The 18065-nt window shown below is 58.8% G+C and overlaps 6 protein-coding genes across 7 annotated transcripts; 3 read left to right on the forward strand and 3 right to left on the reverse strand.

Annotated features, from left to right (window-relative positions):
• The first annotated feature begins 32 nt into the window (after window positions 1–32).
• On the forward strand, window positions 33–2636 carry URA7 (CTP synthase (glutamine hydrolyzing)). The gene is made up of 6 exons (XM_047988994.1): window positions 33–174; window positions 239–271; window positions 337–383; window positions 450–505; window positions 571–636; window positions 688–2636. Exons 1-6 carry the CDS (start codon window positions 150–152, stop codon window positions 2201–2203), a joined length of 1743 nt encoding a protein of 580 aa, XP_047844993.1. The 5' UTR covers window positions 33–149; the 3' UTR covers window positions 2204–2636.
• GEF2 (chloride channel) lies at window positions 2477–5988 on the reverse strand. Its single transcript, XM_047988995.1, has 6 exons — window positions 5030–5988; window positions 4817–4969; window positions 4646–4760; window positions 4507–4598; window positions 4265–4450; window positions 2477–4204 (listed from the first exon to the last, which is right to left on the reverse strand). Exons 1-6 carry the CDS (start codon window positions 5900–5902, stop codon window positions 2855–2857), a joined length of 2769 nt encoding a protein of 922 aa, XP_047844994.1. The 5' UTR covers window positions 5903–5988; the 3' UTR covers window positions 2477–2854.
• Window positions 5989–6172: 184 nt separating this feature from the next.
• Window positions 6173–8478, forward strand: JDV02_007497 (uncharacterized protein). Its single transcript, XM_047988996.1, has 3 exons — window positions 6173–6760; window positions 6814–7120; window positions 7191–8478. The coding sequence occupies exons 1-3, from the start codon at window positions 6351–6353 to the stop codon at window positions 8415–8417; spliced, it is 1944 nt and encodes a 647-aa protein (XP_047844995.1). The 5' UTR covers window positions 6173–6350; the 3' UTR covers window positions 8418–8478.
• JDV02_007498 (uncharacterized protein) lies at window positions 8413–9444 on the reverse strand. Its single transcript, XM_047988997.1, has one exon. It carries the CDS (start codon window positions 9294–9296, stop codon window positions 8523–8525), a length of 774 nt encoding a protein of 257 aa, XP_047844996.1. The 5' UTR covers window positions 9297–9444; the 3' UTR covers window positions 8413–8522.
• Window positions 9445–9661: 217 nt separating this feature from the next.
• Window positions 9662–12197, reverse strand: JDV02_007499 (uncharacterized protein). 2 transcript variants are annotated; one of them, XM_047988998.1, is made up of 4 exons: window positions 11211–12197; window positions 11075–11153; window positions 10956–11015; window positions 9662–10902 (listed from the first exon to the last, which is right to left on the reverse strand). In XM_047988998.1, the coding sequence occupies exons 1-4, from the start codon at window positions 11331–11333 to the stop codon at window positions 9719–9721; spliced, it is 1446 nt and encodes a 481-aa protein (XP_047844997.1). In that variant the 5' UTR covers window positions 11334–12197; the 3' UTR covers window positions 9662–9718. The 2 variants fall into 2 exon arrangements, with proteins under 2 accessions (XP_047844997.1, XP_047844998.1); XM_047988999.1 differs by having other exon boundaries at window positions 10956–11153.
• A 4195-nt stretch (window positions 12198–16392) lies between these two features.
• Window positions 16393–17527, forward strand: cdc42 (GTPase Cdc42; the record flags this gene model as incomplete). The annotated part of the gene is made up of 4 exons (XM_047989000.1): window positions 16393–16415; window positions 16698–16817; window positions 17023–17401; window positions 17462–17527. 4 exons carry the CDS (start codon window positions 16393–16395, stop codon window positions 17525–17527), a joined length of 588 nt encoding a protein of 195 aa, XP_047844999.1.
• Between the last annotated feature and the right edge of the window lie 538 nt (window positions 17528–18065).

Raw genomic sequence — 18065 nt, forward strand, 5'->3', positions numbered from 1 at the left:
CCGCTTGGTCCATGCTGTTCACGTGACGTCCATCTCACTGAGAATTTCAAGAACTGAAGCGCGAAGCGCCCCTCAACGCCAAATTTTGCGGGTTACAAGATATCATCTTGTCGCTTTGCCAGCCTAATTGTCCCCTTTCAGCCGTCAAGATGAAGTATGTTCTGGTCTCCGGAGGTATGTCGACCTTGAATCGTCTCGATGCGTCGGTTCTTTGTATGCTAATTGTGAATTTCAACAGGTGTTGTCAGCGGGGTTGGCAAGGGCATCATTGGTATGAATGACACGCAATTGATGTTGTCGTTTTCAGGATGGACGGCACTTGCTGACGCCACGCAGCCTCGTCAGCTGGGCTGCTGCTCAAGACGATCGGCCTGAAGGTTACGGTACGCGTTGCGCTACTTTTCAGCTGACGGACTGTCTCGGGACCAGATGCTAATTGCTGGGCGCAGGCGATCAAGATTGACCCGTACATCAATGTCGATGCAGGCACGATGAACCCGAAGGAGTATGTCTCATACTGGGTTGACTTGTTATTATTTTCGTTTGCGGCTCACTAACGGCGCCGTCAAGGCACGGAGAGTGCTTCGTACTGAAGGATGGCGGCGAGACGGACCTGGACCTGGGTAATTATGAACGGTATGCGTATCCGGAGACCGTGTGCTGGGGCAACGGGCTGACTTTTTAAAGTTACCTCGGTCTCAACCTGACAAGAGACAACAACATCACCACGGGCAAGATCTACAAGCACGTCATTGAGAAGGAGCGAAGAGGCGACTACTTGGGCCGGACTGTCCAGGTCGTCCCCCACGTCACCAATGCCATCATCGAGCACATCGAGCGTGTGTCCCGGATTCCTGTCGACGACTCGGGCTCGGAGCCTGACGTGTGCATCGTCGAGCTGGGTGGCACCGTCGGCGACATTGAAAGCATGCCCTTTGTCGAGGCCCTGACCCAGCTCCGCCACAAGGCTGGCAAGGGCAACTTCATCAACATCCACGTTTCGTACATCCCCATCGTGAACGGCGAGCAGAAGACGAAGCCGACTCAGCACGCGGTCAAGAGCGTCCGCAGTGCTGGCCTCATCCCAGACTTGGTTGCCTGCCGCTGCGAGCGCCCACTGGAAAAAGTCACCATCGCCAAAATCGCCCAGAGCTGTCAGGTTGAGGTCGAGCAGGTGGTTGCTGTTCGCGACATGCCTACCATCTACCAGGTGCCAATTCTGTTGGAGCATCAGGGTCTCCTCGAGCTTCTGCGCCAGCAGCTCGTCCTCGACAAGGTAGTCCTGACTCCTGCGTTGGTCGCCAAGGGCAAGACCATCTGGAAGAAGTGGAACGAGATTATCCCCCAGGAGCATGCCGATAAGATCAACATTGCGCTAGTGGGCAAATACGTGGAATTGCCGGATGCCTACCTGTCCGTCGTCAAGTCGCTGGAGCACTCAGCCATGCGATGCGGTCGGAAGCTGAACCTTATCTGGGTCGACTCCGAGGAGCTCGAGGACAAGACGCAAAAGAGCGATCCTGTTGCCTTCTACAAGGCGTGGCATGAGGTCTCGACGGCGGCGGGTATCCTCGTCCCCGGCGGCTTCGGCCTCCGCGGCACCGAGGGCATGATCAAGGCCGCCCAGTGGGCTCGTGAGCGCAAGACGCCCTATCTGGGCATCTGCCTTGGCATGCAGATCGCTGTCATCGAGTACGCGCGACACGTCTGCCACAAGGCCAACGCCACCTCGGAGGAGTTTGACGCACAGGCCGAGAACCGTGCCATCATCTTCATGCCTGAGGGCTCCAAGGACACCATGGGCGGTACCATGCGCCTTGGCTCCCGCGAGACGCATTTCCAGGCCGGCAGCGAGTTCAGTAAGCTTCGCGCCCTGTACGGCGAGGCCCTGGTCATCGAGGAGCGCCATCGCCACCGCTACGAGGTCAACCCGGACATGGTCGAGGAGCTGGAAAAGGCCGGCCTCAACTTTGTCGGCAAGGACGACTCGGGCCGCCGCATGGAGATCCTCGAGCTCAAGGACCACCCGTGGTTCGTCGGCGTCCAGTACCACCCCGAGTATCTGAGCCGCGTGCTGGACCCTTCGCGCCCGTACCTCGGCTTCGTGGCCGCGTCGGCCGGCTGCCTCGACCGTATCACCAAGGACGCTCTGAAGGAGAAGACGCTGGTCGTCAACGGCGCTCTGGATGACTCCAAGTTCTGAGGGATGGCAAATCGAGGCGCGCACCGCCTGGATGCTGCAACTTGGACATATATATATGGGTGGCGAGCATGCTAATCGGGGAAAGGGGGAAGGCAAAGTTTCGAAACCCGCGGGGAGCGGAGGCTGATGTTTCTTATTCGGGTCGGGGTCGGCTTGGGGACATCATCACCACATATGGACGGCGGGACAATCACGTAGAATTGGGGAAGGCTCCTCATCGGCACGCAACACACACACACACAAAGGGGAGAGCCCGGGGCTGGGCAGGCTGATTTACGACTTACATCATCTCTTGTCATATTTAGACCATACATTGCTAGAGGCGTTTTGTGCGCGCGCGGCGTCGGCGTGCCCGCGACATGATTAACCGGGAACCCTTGGAACTCAAATAGGATACAATTCATAAAAGCTCACGGCGCTGCCGTCATGCTCTCAGGCTCTCCCGCTCTCACTCGCGCTCGCAAACTCGCCGCTCACCCAGATCGCCCAAGGTGGGCGTGTCTCACGGGTCTTGACGCGAATCATCACATACATAAAGATGTGGTCATATTCACTGTCTCGTACAAGGATGCTTCAGAGCCCCAAATCTAAAATGTTGCGTAGCAATTCCCGCGCTACTAAGAGTCCGCAACGGCAGCCGCCCCCCATCTATTATAATATCGATGCGCGATCCTCCTCTCGTATGCTCTCAGCGTCGTCATCATCCAGGCCGTCGCCGGCGCGCAGCAAGCCCCTCTCCTCGCGTGGCCCGTCTTCCCGCGTGGGGTTGTTACGCCGCCCACCAGCCCCGGCCCCGGCTCCAGCCGTGTGCGATGGGGCCGCACCTCCGGTGCGGCGCGTCTCGTCGGCGCCGTTGAGGACGTACCAGACGTCCTTCTTCGTCAGGAGGCCCTGGAGGACGCCGCGATCGCTGAAGAGAACGTAGCGCAGACCGAGTTTCTGGAAATATGAGACGACCAGGTGCAGGTTCGTGCGCGAGGGCAGCGTGAGCGGTGTCTGGTCCATCCAGGGGCGCAGGTCCAGTGTCGTCCGCGGGTCGGCTAGGGGCTGGTGAGAGAAGAAGGCCTCCGTCTCCGGGGGCAATGAACGCGGTGGGTGAGACGCGGTGCGGATGTTGTAGCTGAGTTCGGCGCGAGAGATGTAGCCAAGGAGAATCGCGTCGCGAGGATCAGAGATGACGGGGAATCCACGGTATGGATGCATCTCAAGGATCGAATTCAAAGACGAGATGGTATGCCCAGTAGCGGTAAGGACGACCAGGTCCTCAATGCGAGTCATGATCTGAGAGGCGGGGATGTCGGGGATGATCATTTCTTCGCTGTTGTCAAGGAATGGGTATTCGTTGAAGTGTATCCAGGACTCGTAGATTCCGCGGCGGGAGAAGGCATCACCAACCCACTTGGAGATCATGACGGCAATCATGATGGGCAAGACGTATGTCAGCGCACCCGTAAGTTCAAACATGATGACGACAATGGAGACCGTCATGCGAGTCACGCCGGCGAGGGCTGCGGCAGCGCCAATGATGGCGTACGTTCCGGGCGTGATGCATGGGGCATCAGGCTCGCACGAAGCGAAGACGAAAAATTTGGGGTGGTTGGTTACCCAGATCTCCATGATGATGCCGACGGCGCGGCCGGTGAGCGCACCGATAGCCATGGACGGCAGGATTATGCCTGCAGGAATCTGGAGACCAAATGTGATGCAGGCGAGGAAGAAGCCCAGGACAGAGGCAAAAACGAGGAGGATGATGGTGCTAGCCGATGCCGCCCCTTTTTTGCAGAGTCCAATTTGATCATCCAGGAGTTGCGAGCAGTCAGAAAAGAGGTTTGAGACGAGCTCCGAGGTCTGGAGCTTCATGTAAAAGTTGGGGTAGTTGACAAGAGCCGTCAACAGTGCCACCAGGAGGACTTGGGCAATTGGGCCTGGAAGCCAAGGCCGGGCCTTCTTCCAGCGGGCAACGGTCATGTTCGCTTTGATGAAAAGACCACCATATACGCCCTGTGAACGAGTCAGCCAAACATTCCTTCCGTCCAACAAACACAGAGGCAGGTTGCTTACGCCTAAGATACCCAAAATTGCGTAGGGAATGAGTTCAAATCCATGCCAGTCGGTGTGGTACTTGGTCTGATACATGACAAGTTTGCCAGAGCGAAACGGGTCAAAAGCTTGCAGGGCAACGGCCGCAGTCATGGCGCATACAAAGCTTTGCCACATCGTCTTGTCTGGGAAGTAGTACGAGAGTTGCTAGACTACAATCAGTACGAGATGAATTAGCATGGCGGCGCTCGGCACTTGCTCACCTCGAGACTGAATAAAACACCGCCAATTGGTGATCCGAAAGCTACGGAAATACCTGAAGCTGCTGCAGCAGAAAGAACCTCGCGCTTCCGAGCTACGTTTGTCAGTTTCTCGCTCAGTGCCAGGGCTTCGGAGACTTACCTTCGTTGTTTCGAATGTTGCCAAATAATTTGATGAAGAGGTTGGCACAGCAGCAGGCAACGTGAACAAGAGGGCCTTCTTTGCCGAGCCACATGCCCGAGCCAACGGCCAGGATCTGGGGACGGTCAGTACAACGGTACATGTTGGATTACAAAGTCGGGTTTGACATACTAGCCCGAGAGACTTGGTTATCAGCGTCCAGGTCCCCAAGAAGCGGCGTATGACGAAGCCTCCAAGCACGGTCTTGATCTCGGGGATGCCGCTGTGCTTGGCGTATATAGCATACTCTTTCACAAGTAGCGCAGCACAGTATGCCAACGAAACCTGGACAAGGTGTCAGTACCAGCAAGAGAGCCCCTAGGTCACCCGGGTGGCGCCACGTACGGAAAATAGGAGGAAGAAGATGTATCCAATAAACCACTTGCCGCCTGCAGAATGCACGCTCAGGGCATCGCCCCACGTCTTCCAGCCGAGGCATTTGGATCCTTGGTCGTACCCGTAGCAACAGAAGCCCTTGTTGAGATAGAAGTGTCCGCCTTCGGGTCCGCTGGAGCAGAAGCCCAGCTTGAGGTCGCCGAGCCAGTCCGTAGTCACGTCGATCGCGGCAGCAATGGCGCCGACGAGCAGCCCTGTGAGGATGAGGATAACCCAGATTTGGCTGGCGTCAAGCAGGTGCTGAATGTACCCCATCAGCCCGCTGGCGCTCGAAGCGAGCACACGGAGGCGCTGGCGCTCCTTGGTGTATTCAAAGATCCAGTCGATGGCTGTCAGGTCCTCGTAGCCAACGCGCCGCCCAGGGCCCTCGGCGTACCAGTCCAGCGGCATGCCATCCTTGCTCGCGATGTTGAGGTTTGTCGTGTCGGACGACCGGTGCGACTGGCCTATCGCAAGGGAGGGCACGCTGGGGGTTTGGTGTCGCTGAGGCGAGGGCCCAATGTGCTGCGAACCGCCCGAGCCACTGCCGCTTGCGAAAGCAGAGAAGAACCGCGAGGGCGCAGAAAAGAAGGACGGCTTCTGCCTGCGCTTGAACGACAGCGGTGTGTTGAGCTCTTGGCGAATTGGGTCGTCGGCGAGTACATTGTCATCGTCGTCATCGTTGTCGCCATGACGCGCATCGTCGCCGACGAGGAAGTCGAGGTCGGCTCGGTCGTCGTCGGCCGAGGGCGGCGTGTTGGCCGGCACAGGCGAGAGGGAGGACGAAGATGCAGAGGCAAAGGCGTAGTCGTGCTGGGGAGCTCCAGACATGTTGCGGCTCATCCCATCTTCTGGCCCGCGATGCGATGCGCCGGGAGGGGAACGAACGAGTGTGTCGCTGGGAGGTGTACCTACTAAGGAAGGACAAGAGACTCTCAGCCACGCTGAGCCCTGTCCGGTGTGCTGTCACGTCACCAGCCCAGGCAAGCCAGGGCACTGGATGAATGGCTCCGGCTTCACTAGGTGCCGCTGAAGTGGGACGTTTAGCGTCGACCTGTCCACTGAAGCCGCGCGCCGTGTTGGTGATTGGCTCGTCGCAACCTCATGCCGTCGAAAGCGGCAGACATCGCCGTAAAGATCTGGCTGCCAAGCCTGCCGTTGCAGACTCCCCATCTCAAGTTGGTACCTATGACAGAGGCTTGTGCCATTTCTCCCGGATATCTCTTGCCTCATCTGTTTCGCCACGTGCACCACGCTCTGCACACACATCGTACGGCCGCCCCTCGCCGTCATGGAGGAGGCGCAACCGATGGCCGGTCCGGCTGCAAACCCAGCTGGCGAGGCAAGCTCGAGCAGCGAAATACCCACCATTGTGAACATTCACGAGCTCCTTAGGACAAAAGATGACACCAAGCGCTTCGTGGGGCTCGCCATGCTCAAGTCGGTCCTCGACAACTCGCCACAGCTCCGCGAGGACCATCAACTTGTCCAGGCGCTCTGGTCCAGCATCTCGGCAAAGTTCCTCGACAGGCTCCTGAAGACAGGCTCAAAATCCTCATCCAGTAACCACACTGCCAGGAACATGCTGGATCTGGCTGTCTCGGTGCTGCACACCTTCATTGCTCTCTTGCCACAAGAGTCCAGGGGCGAAGCAAAGTTGACGGGCAGGATACCTGGGCTGGTCAACGCGCTGCTATACAGGTATGAAGGCTGGGATTTCGTATCCGGTGCATTCTCTGACTCGTCTGTGCCAGCTCCGACGAGACGACGAACCAGGTTCTCCAGGTTCTTCACACCTTGGTCAGCACTCAGGGCGGGGCGCATGCTCTCGTGCAGGTCGAGGACCTCACCCCGCTCACCGAGGCTGCCCCGGCACATCCAGATGCCATGAACGTTCTGCGATTCGCGTGGCTCAACTCGATGACTACCATCGACGACAGGAGGAATCTCTCCGTCAAGATAGACGAGACCCTCCAAAACCTGATTTCTTCCTTCACAGGCACAGACGCCGTCACGCTGCTCGATTTTCTCGGAGCGTTCCTTCGGCAGGCCGATTCAACAGTGCGTTTGAGCATTACCTTGGCCGCTTTGTCTTTAGTCAATCACCGCATGGTTACTAACGCTATCTTAGATACTACCAGAAAACCCAAAGTGGCTTGAGGCTGTCGCTGCTGCCATCAGACGTCTCGTCACCAGCCGTCCAGCTCCTCAGGCACGCTCCGCTTACACAAACGCCTCGGCTGCGCTACTACAGGCGTATCCCTCTAACGCACCCAAGCTCCTGTTCACCGACGACAAAAGCGATGACAGGCCCTTTGCTTTCTTACTCATCAACCTCATGCTCATCGACATCCGCTCTTCCGCCCCAACTCTCCTAGAGAAGCTCAACACTCTAGACTATCCGCAGACGTCGCGCCGGCTGGCCTCTGCCTTTGACGTCATCTGCATCTTTGTCGGTTACCTCGTCCAGGCCCTAGAAGATGATACTCTTGAGACATTCGTCATGTCTCCAGATAGCCTACTCAAGTTGCGCAAGGGCATATCGGAAACCATGTCCGTGGCGATAGAATACCTGCGCGACAGGTGGGACGCGTCCATTGCCGGGGCCATGTGTCTGCACCCTGATGCCCGGGCCGGCACCGCAGCGACATCGACGGGAACTCACTATACGCTAACATGGGACTCATTAGCCGACACGGCGGATGGCGATCCCTTTATTTTGTCAGCCGTCAGGGCTCTGGCGCTGTGGCTGCGCGAGGACGAGAACGAGCAGCTGAGAATGGAAGCCACCGGGCTGATCGACATGCTCATGGACCTCTACAAGGCCAGCACCGAGTCTGAGAAGCTCGACTTTAGATCACCCGTCCTCGTCGCCCTGGAGGCTCTCGTCACGCTCGATGAGGGGCGTGAGATACTGCTCCGTCACAATGGGTGGCAGATCCTGGTGAAGGACTTGACGAATACTCTGCAAGCTGCCAAATCCAGAAGCTCGACATACGAAGCCAACGCGGCAAGAGGGGTCGAGATCGTTCGCATCCTGCTCCAAATTGCAGAGCAGGAATCTAGCGGCACGGAAGAGGCATGGATGGATCTCATCACTGCGGTCGCCTCGTGGGATGCGTCGGCCACTCAGGAGTTGCGGCCCATTGAGCAGGAGTTTTCTGTGGCCGTGCTGCAACTATGCTGCACTCTCGTGGAGAGTGCGAGCGTCGGGATGAGGTCCAGATACAAGCACTCCGTCAGCGCCATCAATGACATTGCAGGCCAGGTGAATAGCGGTCTTGGACCGCGGTCGGTCTTGCGTGAGGAGATGGAGGACGTACTGTCGACGCTGCGGGAGCTGGACGGGCAAATCTAACTCCAAGTGCCACATTAATGATAATGCCGCGATGGGCCCAACATGCTGCCGATGCATCAACTGTGATTATAAGCAACGCGAGCGGTCCCAGACCCGTTCATGTCATCAAGCAGCCTGTCCCTCCACCGTCATCCCTCTAGTAGCCACGCCTTTCCTCTCCCCAGTATCGGCCTCCTCCCTTTTCTTCCCAGCTACCGCCGCCAGCGCCTTGGCCCTCTTCTTCCTCGCCCGGCGCACCTCAATCTCCACGACAGCCATCTCGGTATCCACAGACGCCAGTCGGGGAATCACCCGCTCTACCGCCTCCACGGACCGCGCCTGCGCCGACCGCAGCGCCGGCGGAGTGAGGAGGCCGAACCATCGCAGCGGGTCCCTTACCCCGGGCTGTGCTTCACTCTTCCTCTGCTGCTGCTGCTTCTGCTGCTGCTGCCTCTCCTTTTCCGTCTCTCCGCCGTCATCCACGCGCTCCGCACCCTCTCCCTCCTGCTCATCCGCAGCCCCTTCTCCCTCCTTGCCGTCCCGCTCCGCCTCTCCCTCCGCTCTCAGATCGCCCGCGGCTTCGACCGCAAAGTCCGCCGCCGCCGCCTCTGCTGGCATGTCCACCCGCAGCGTCCGCAGCGCCCGCATCCGCTCGTCGTAGTGATCGGCGCCGTACCGCATGCCCCTCTCCGCGGCGAAGTTGGCCCGCGCCAGGTCCTGGAACATGCCAGTCTGCAGGCGCGACAGCTCCGTGCGCAGGCTCGTGTACTCATCTAGCAGGGTGAGGTAGCGCTGAAGGAGCGCGTCGATATGTTCTTGCTGTTGCTGCTGTTGCTGCTGCTGCTCATGTTGCTGCTGCGACGGCGGCTGATCTTGATGGTGCTCCTCGGAGCTCGTCATGGTGTGAGTGCGGGGGCCGGGGCAGCCGGGGCAGCCGGGCCGTCGAGTGAAGGTGATGGGGTTTCTATGCGTCGGTCGCTTTCCCAAGCCACAACCGGTAGAGGGGACACTATTGAATGCAGCAATGATGTCTTGAGTTGGAGGTGAGAACAGGCACGTTGTGATCCCTGCCTGAGGCGTCGGTAGACGCGAGAGTGGGTGGGAGCTGTGGTGGGGCGACCTGCAGGAGGCTCCCGATTCCCGAAGACCCCTTGGAACCCACCGGCTTAAACTTGACTTCTTCACCCCCACGTAATCGATCAGCAGTGAAGCTGGGATTCTGAATCACCACGACGAGTCACGTCAAGTTCTGATTACACGATTTGGGGGACTGCTTTTGTTCATTTTACTGGCTGATGCCGCCCCTAGTATCCATTTCTGGATCACAAGGCCTCGGCTGTCGGTGCCAGCCTTTGGCTACGCAGCTTCAGCGGTCCCCCTATCCACAGCAGCTGAGTGACACCCGTGAAGGACGTCAGAATGGCCAGGGCCCATCCTACCGTGGGCCAGCCGTGTTGATCCCTGATGAACCCTCCCAGGAGCGGGCCGACCATGCAGCCAACGGCATACGCGACGTTGTACAGCGCGTACGCAAGTGCAATTGGCTCCCGCTCCAACTGCGACTCTTTCCTGTTGTCCTTCATTGACCAGCTGATCTCTGCCATTAGAGGTCCCATGGTGCAAGTTATTCCAAGTCCGATGCCAAACAAGAGTCCGCAAAGCATCACCTTGTGCTGTATCGTGTTCTCCGACACGAAGCGCAAGCAGATGAGAAACGGAGTGGAGAGGAAGAAGCCAAACGTGGTCAACCACTTTGCCCCGTATCGGTCCCCCAACGATCCAGCTACGGGGCTGAGGAAGGTTGGTATGATGAATGGCAGGAAGATGAGTCCAGCTCCAATCGAGTCCCAGCCAAAGAGAGTTTCTACCTGAAGCGGAATGATGGCATCAAACGCTGTCTGGATGGACGACTCTACCACACATCCCCAGAACGCGGCGATGAGCCTGGGGTTCTTCAACATCCTGAGTATACCCCCAAGAGTGACTTGCCCGGTGCCCGGGGCGGGAGTCAGCGATGCCTCGGGATCTCGATCGGCTGACTGCGACGAGGACTGTTCCTTTTCCTTGTCGTCGGTTGTGCTGCGGGAAACCGGCTCGGATTCGACCGTCTGCCACTTTTTCGCACGCTTCTTTTCGATGATAACGAATCGCAATACGATATCGCCGGCGATAAGGGCATAGCACATGGCCCAGACCTGGTACCACCCGCCCTTTCCATACACGACACCTCCGAGCAGCGGCGCCGACAGGGCGGCCCAGCTCATCGACGTCCCTATCCAACCCATTGCCTGGCCAATGTGTTTGGGGTCAACCGTGTCGACGACTAGAGCCAAGCCAACCGCCCAGGTCAAGGCACCAGTCATGCCCTGCAGCACGCGGCCGGCCACCATCATGGCGACGCTGTTCATCAGCGTCAGAAGCAGGGTTGACGCGCCTAATAGGAAGAGGCCCGCCAGCATCGGCGCTCGTCGGCTCTGTATTCTGTCGGCAAGAACTCCCCATATTGCTATGCAGCCTAGTTAGCCCAAGTGATTTCGCTGTTGAGAGTCGGCAACTTACGTGAGAATACTAAAACGGAGGCGCCGAACGCTGCCAGCGACACTGACATCCACCGCTGCACTGATTGACTGTCAGTCAGCTCCGGTAGATTGATGTCAGTTGGCCTGGTGTCGCCTTACCTGAGTCTCGAGGGACTCCGGTGCGCTCGGGGAGTGCATAGGGCAGCACAGGCACGATGACGGCATAAGGGAAGAGGTCCTAGGTCACGAGACCATCAACAGTGAGCTCGCCATAACCAAATCACCATCAACTTACAGTGAAAATCGCCATTGCCACGGTAAAGACGATGAGCAGAGTTGACGACCGAATATCCAAAAGAACCGGGCGTTCGCCCTGCCTGGTCACCTTGGCCCGGATGCTGCGTGCCATGGTGGACATGTTCTGGCTGCCTCACGGCACCTCTGGGTGGAACTCGGTAGTTGAACGGGGATCGGTCGTCGTGGAAGCCAAGGGTAGATCTTGGCAAGAGTGTAGAAAAGGTAAAACGGCGTCCAGATGCGTATACACACTAATACCCATCGCGGACGACTTTGCTGGCCGATACACGCACAATAACAGTGAACAAAGGTTTGCAGAATAACGATGCCTATAATGGGCTGCTGCTATGACAATATATCGGGCCCGGGGCTCCGGGAGATCTTACGATTGACTCGTGCCAGCGATCGATGGTACCGTCGTGCCCGGACGGAACGTCGAGGCCCGCGGGGCCCGAGTGAGTTGACGGGCGCCGGCCCAGGCAGGCGCGGGTGCCGGAGGCGACTTCGCGCCCCTGCCTGTTGAAAGTCAGCTGCATTACATGGCAGGTGCGACCATCAACCAAGTGCAAATCGCGAACTCGTTTCGGCAATGTGGTTTATGTCACAGCGTCGCCGTGCTAGTCACGGTTTCATTCAGCACCTTAGGCGCTGGCTGGTCGGTCGGTCGTGGCCTTGCCCCTTCCGGCATTGGCGGAAGCCGCATCTCCGGGCACGCGGAAGGCGTCTCGGGAACACGGCGCCGGGATAGCGAAGCGGACATCGTCCGTGTCCCTCCGAGCGCGCCGATCGGGTCCCGCGATGCTGCCGCAGCCATGTGACAGAAGCCTTGCGCTCGGACTCTGGCCGCGTAACGATACTACCTCGCGGCGTTGAGAGTTGGAGTATATTGCGTGCCGACTCCCGGGTAGAAGGTAGAGTTGCAGATGGCATCGAGTCACGCTACGGCAATTCGGCATGCCGTCTGGATATATCGTCTTGATTCCCAGTCGTGAGTATGCGTACGAAGAAGAATCATTGGTGCTGCCCCTATGAGTAATCGTTTACAGTACGAAGTACTTCGTAGTAGCATCGGCATGTCAATGGGTGGAGCCGCGACATTCTGTGGGACATGTTCTCGCCTTCGTAGGAAGCACAATATATACCGTTCTTCATACATAAATTTCATCTTGCCCTTGTGCACAGCCTGGTACCTAGATCCTAAGCTGACGACATTCATCACACCCAACTCCTCACTGCTGTACCCCAAAGATGCAAGCGAGAGGATTGCACGCGACCCTGTCCAAACTCAAAGCCTTGTGGTGCCACTGGCTCAAGGAAGATGGCACCGCCCTGCAAGGCGGGACCCCGGGTCACAATCCCGGCCCATAACGGTGTGGCTCACAGCGCTTGACAGCTTATAATGTGGGCTTGGGGTTTTGTCTTGGACTCCAAACATTTCAACAACATGGTCCCAGGCGTGGGCAAACGCCAAGAAAGCGGCAACGGAGACCGAGAGGGCGAACGCGGCCGCACAGCGATGCGCAGCAACCCCTTTGCATGGGTTGCACGGATATACCCTTCTTGCTGTTTGACCGGGGACTGTGTTTCCCAGTGTTCGCAATCGGGACCGCTGATCACGAGTTGGATTCTTGCTGCCCCAACTACAGAGTCGCTTCTTGGGCACTTGGACGCCGTGGAAGAACGCTAGTAGGCTTGTTGATGCGGCTGCTGGCACAATCCCCGGCTGACGGTCATTGTTCGCTGGGTGACCTACTTCTAGACCAGCACCTGATCTCTTGCTGCATCGCGTGTGACTACGAAGTGCTGCTTGGGTTCACAGTGCAGTGGCAGCCGGGAGACGATCTGACATGAGCACACCACGGCTGACTTGCCGTCGTGGTTGCAGGTGAGACGAAAATGGTTTCCTTACCGACCAGCAAAGACTGGCACGTCTGATACAGGCAGGAGAAGGAGACAGGGAGGGCATTGGAGGCAGTCTGACAAAACGACTCATGAAACTGACAGGGTGACGACTCTGAGACGGACGGGACCCCACACAGGGGACGCCGTCAACAGCCACGAGACAGGAGCCCGATGTCCGATACATATGTTTGCTGCGGAAAATACGCTATAGTGAAAGTATTCTTTATCATGGCTGCCAACAGGGCGCGCACACAGGCACGGCCACCGGCACCCGCGGTTGTGATTGAGTCGTGAAGGGCCCCTTCCCCTTCCTCCCGCTCTCCGCGTTTCTAGCATGGGACCCAGCTGGTTCAAACGCCAACTACCACAAGGTTCGGTCGTCTTCTTTTTCTCAAAACCTTTTCGCGGGCACAGGCCAATCGGGCTTGCGTTTGGAGGACCAGACAGGACACACAGGCAGAACACGTTTCGAAATAGCAACCCATCTGCCTCAAAAAGGTGTGTTCGCAGGTCTCGGAGCGCCGTTTCCGACCAGAAAACCCGAACTAAGCGCTCTTTTTCTGGTGTGCGCGGCGATGCAAACACATCTTCTATTGGGAATCCCCGGGCGGACATGTGCCGTCCGTCCGCGACGTCCGGGACGACATACCTGCCCATCTCACCTGCAAAGTACCTGCCCGTTTGCTCGTGCTAACCCACGCTGCCTGGATATTCGGTGCACCAAACGTCGAGTCTCGCCGCCGAAGCGCCGCTCGTCACGCGTTGAGCCTGCCGGTGCGATGATTGGATCACGATGGCCGCGCTGTTGCCGTCGTCGAAGCTGTCACGTCTCGCAAAGACAGCTGTCGTGGAAGCGCCCGTCTACTTGACACGGCGGTAACAGATTGGAACCTGCGAGGCTGGCTGGCTGCCTCCCTCGGCCCTCCCACGCTACAAGCCATCATCATCGTTCTGCCGCGCTTCAAGAAAAGCAGAAAGGTCTTGCGCGTTATCCTCCCCGGATGGTACGTTTGATGCATGCAGGCAGGGACAAGCCAGCCCCGGGAGCATTGTCATTCGCGACCGCCGGCTATGCGGTTGGCTCCCGCTTCCACGGACGTTCTCATGCAGCAAACCAATCTTCACCTCGCCCCAGGTGCCCCGGGCACCGCGCCTCCTTGCCCCTTGTCCCTTTGCCTGTGCCTTCCAGGTCAGAACGCCGGGCTCCCTGCTCCCCCCATCGCTGCAACTTGGCTAGGGTTGCAACACGTTGTACCTAGCGGAAAGGAAGGGGAGGTGGCGCCGACGCGCCAACGGCCCCCAAAGCCGTGGCAGCGTTTCGAATCAAAAAGGACGACGTGGTTTGGCGTTGGACTTGCCTAGTAGCCAGGCATCCGCGAGAATGCCGGGCCTCTTGGAACATGAGACGAACAAACACGTCCCCCAGGTACTCCAAGCAGGCGCTCGTGTCTTGCGTGTGCTGTCCGACAGGAGGAGGGGAGCGCAAAACGCCAGCCGCCATGATTCCAGGATCAGCTGCCGACCCCGGTCAGAAGGCGTTGAAGCTTGTTTGTTTGTTTGAAAGACCCTAGGGCCCGTTCGTACCACCCATGCATGAGACGAGACAAGAGCGGGAGGAACACGGAAGCAACAAGACGTCAGCGCAGGGTCCTTTCCAAGTCCCTTTCTTGCCCTGGGGGCGGCGCCGTCAGCAACGGCGCAGTGAGTAGCCGAGCAGGTTGACAGGCACCTCGGCCCGGCCACGGTGGCTGCTATCCATTGCTGGGAGTCTGGGACCGCCCAGGCAGCCACTGGACTGGAGGGTCCAACAGCGAGATAGCGGACATGGACCTGACCCGGCCAGGGTCTGTTAGGTACGTACCACCTCACCTATTCGGGTGCCTGTGGCTCACCGCTGGAGGAGGAAGCTGCCCGTGCTGCTGCGTCTGGGCATCCAACCCCCCCCCCCCCCACTAGCCTGGCATGCGAGACCACCTGGCAGAGGCTTTTTGAGACCGATGAGGCGTGCCCCGCTCCTCGGTACCTCACTGCCCGTACTTTGTAGTCAAGTGGTGCTATAGGTCGGTGACTTGGTACCTGTGTACGACGAACCCTCTCCGGTATGGATGGCAGCGCGACGCAAGCTCGCTGCCTTCGTCGTGCGGGCAGCTGGAGGCCGTGCTACGCGCGCCAGGACTGGTACGGGTAGCTCACGTCTGCGGGAGGGCCGAGTGCGCGACTGCCTTTTTTGTTTTTACGAACGAATCGATCGCGGCGGCTGCAAGGCATGGGCCTCATGCTCCCAGCTCAGGGCATGGCACAAGTGGAGCCCACCTGTCCTCTCATCACGCCGCCGCCTCATCACCGGTGGACGTCGCAAACAAAGACCAGCAAGCCTATCCAGAGTGACGCCACGACCGCCAGCGCCAAAAGGGCCCCCAGAGGCTGGGAAGTGCCTACAGTACCTGACATGCAACAAAAACATCTCTCCTGGGCAGGTTCCTGCTGCTTGCGCTGGCGAGCGCCCACGTACTTAGGGGCCCCTCCAGTGGTGCCACGGACAGCCCTGAAGGTGGTGCTCAAATGGGCGGGAGGCTTCCAGCAAAGGAGGACCTGTCGCCGTAACCGCCCTCTTTTAGGGCGGGCAGGCCAGCCGAGCGGTTGCCAGCCAACGCGACGCCGGGGGGGGGGCAGGCGAGTGACTGGGCAGGGCACCTTAGTTAGGTAGCCTCCACTGGAACTCTGCCACCCATTCAATCCATCCGTCCACCAAGACCACCAGGTCGGCTGCCTCACGCTGGGCGCTCCCCCCGTCCACCCCACCACCGCACCACTGCCCGGCTCGCCTTGCCCTGCCACACCTCCCTCTCACCTCCACTCGCAGTGGACAGGCTGAGCAAGCCTCCAGCTCCACCTCCACTGGCTGCCGACGTTCGCCCGCCGCAACGCTTTGTGCTGCCCGCTCCCGCCGCCCACCGCCAGCTGCCCGCTGACAAGCACTCGGCACCTCCCATTCATTCATTCATCCATCCACCCATCATCCCAATTCATCCACATCCACATCCACATCCCCGTCGCCAGCCTCCCATCCTCTTTTCAACCACCACCGTCGCCGTCCACGTCTTCTTCTCTTCGCCATCTCTCTCTGGCCTCACCCGCATCACGCCAACCGCGCGCCCCCTCCGTGTTCTCTCTCCGGGCGGCACGCACGCGCTGCGATCGCGACCCCCCCGCGCCTGCCTTTCGAGCCTGCACCCCTTGACGGTCCAGCTCCACCCCAGGAGCTTTCCATCACGAGAATGACCGTCGTTGCGACCATCAAGTACGTCTGCCACAGGGCCACCATGTCCTGCACCCCTCACTCTGCCTCGCCGCGCTGCGTTTCCCTCCCGTTCTTTTTCGACGACACACTGCGGCCCCAAGCCCCCTTGGCATATCGCCGCGGCGCTGCCTTCACTGGATACCGCTCCTGGATCGGACGTAGCTTCGTCTGACTCTGGGGTGCGCGACAACGGTGCCGTTGCATAAAGAAGTTCCTGAATCCATAAAGCACGAATTTCACGTCCCTTGCAAGCATCTGGCTGACCGTTGCGTTCTCTTCCAGGTGCGTCGTCGTTGGTGACGGTGCTGTGGGCAAGACGTGCCTCCTCATCAGCTACACCACCAACAAATTTCCCTCGGAATATGTCCCGACCGTCTTTGACAACTATGCGGTCACGGTTATGTGAGTTAGCTCCGCGTCCTCCCTTGTTAAATTGGCGTGGCCGCGGCGGAGGTCGTGTGTGCGATATCGTCGGCGCAGGCAGTGCGAAAGACGACTCTCGTTCGACGATTTGCTCGCGGCGTCGTATTACGTACATGCGACGACAACCAACATACTTTGGCCCTGCGGCATCTTGTTCGAGCTGGAGCCTAATTGGTCGCGATAGGATCGGCGACGAGCCATATACTCTCGGCTTGTTCGATACTGCAGGTCAAGAGGACTATGACAGACTTCGACCTCTCTCCTACCCACAGACCGATGTTTTCCTCGTCTGCTTCAGTGTCACATCACCCGCATCGTTCGAGAACGTCCGCGAGAAGTGGTTCCCCGAGGTGCACCACCACTGTCCCGGCGTCCCCTGCCTCATTGTAGGCACCCAGGTCGACTTGCGCGACGACCCCAGCGTTAGGGAGAAGTTGGCGAGGCAGAAGATGACCCCGGTTCGGAGAGAAGATGGCGAGCGCATGGCCAAGGAGCTCGGCGCTGTCAAGTACGTGGAGTGCAGCGCGCTCACGCAGTTCAAGCTGAAGGATGTGTTTGACGAGGTATGGCGATTCCTTCTCTCGCACTTTCCGGATAACGATGAGCACTGACAGCGATAACAGGCGATTGTTGCTGCGCTTGAACCGCCCATGCCCAAGAAGAAGTCACACAAGTGTCTCGTCCTATAAATGGGCGTTGCCAAGAAATAAAGTAAAAAGAGAGAGCGAAGAAGCCAACGGACATGCCGACATACACAACTATTTCCGCCCAAGTACGAGGAGACTAGAGGGAGAAGATTTGCCGGCGTGCCGGCGACGAAGCATAGGCGGAGTTGGAGATCGGAAGGTCGACGGACGACGTGAGAGTGACATGGCCTCTGCGGGCTGGGGTCGCGGTGGTCCTGCGCATGGCTCTAGTGTGTCACGACGAGGTGTGGAATGCCGAGACGAGAGTGGCGCACAGGGTGCAAGCGCCGTTTGGTCATGCACGCACGGGGTTGGATGAATCCGTCTCGTCTTGGGGCTTGCCTGCCTGCGTTGCCACGGTCTGGCGTTGCCTCTGGGGCGGCGGGAGGCAGGGGCGGATGAGATGCCTCGCCTCGCTGTTTCTCGATACTCTTTTCTTTGTTTTGGGCCGAGAAGATTTTGACAAAGTTCAGGGCAGGGCTGCCTCGATAGGATCAGTTTGGCGATTGGAGTGCAATCACATGGACGGTTTGTTTTTGTT

The sequence above is a fragment of the Purpureocillium takamizusanense genome, chromosome 7 (assembly GCF_022605165.1).
Source record: "Purpureocillium takamizusanense chromosome 7, complete sequence".
Classification (NCBI taxonomy): Eukaryota; Fungi; Ascomycota; class Sordariomycetes; order Hypocreales; family Ophiocordycipitaceae; genus Purpureocillium; species Purpureocillium takamizusanense.

Excerpts from the sequence above, each read along its gene's own strand:
- URA7 (XM_047988994.1), top strand. The coding sequence starts at position 150 with ATGAAGTATGTTCTGGTCTCCGGAG. Across the intron at positions 272-336 it reads GGTTGGCAAGGGCATCATTG|CCTCGTCAGCTGGGCTGCTG; the intron begins GTATGAATGACA and ends GACGCCACGCAG. Across the intron at positions 637-687 it reads GACCTGGGTAATTATGAACG|TTACCTCGGTCTCAACCTGA; the intron begins GTATGCGTATCC and ends GACTTTTTAAAG.
- GEF2 (XM_047988995.1), bottom strand. The coding sequence starts at position 5,902 with ATGAGCCGCAACATGTCTGGAGCTCCCCAGCACGACTACGCCTTTGCC. Across the intron at positions 4,761-4,816 it reads TAACCAAGTCTCTCGGGCTA|ATCCTGGCCGTTGGCTCGGG; the intron begins GTATGTCAAACC and ends GACCGTCCCCAG. Across the intron at positions 4,205-4,264 it reads CAATTTTGGGTATCTTAGGC|GGCGTATATGGTGGTCTTTT; the intron begins GTAAGCAACCTG and ends ACTCGTTCACAG.
- JDV02_007497 (XM_047988996.1), top strand. The coding sequence starts at position 6,351 with ATGGAGGAGGCGCAACCGATGGCCGGTCCGGCTGCAAACCCAGCTGGC. Across the intron at positions 6,761-6,813 it reads GTCAACGCGCTGCTATACAG|CTCCGACGAGACGACGAACC; the intron begins GTATGAAGGCTG and ends CGTCTGTGCCAG. Across the intron at positions 7,121-7,190 it reads TTCGGCAGGCCGATTCAACA|ATACTACCAGAAAACCCAAA; the intron begins GTGCGTTTGAGC and ends ACGCTATCTTAG.
- JDV02_007498 (XM_047988997.1), bottom strand. The coding sequence starts at position 9,296 with ATGACGAGCTCCGAGGAGCACCATCAAGATCAGCCGCCGTCGCAGCAG.
- JDV02_007499 (XM_047988998.1), bottom strand. The coding sequence starts at position 11,333 with ATGTCCACCATGGCACGCAGCATCCGGGCCAAGGTGACCAGGCAGGGC. Across the intron at positions 11,154-11,210 it reads TGGCAATGGCGATTTTCACT|GACCTCTTCCCTTATGCCGT; the intron begins GTAAGTTGATGG and ends CTCGTGACCTAG. Across the intron at positions 10,903-10,955 it reads CTCCGTTTTAGTATTCTCAC|CAATATGGGGAGTTCTTGCC; the intron begins GTAAGTTGCCGA and ends TAGGCTGCATAG.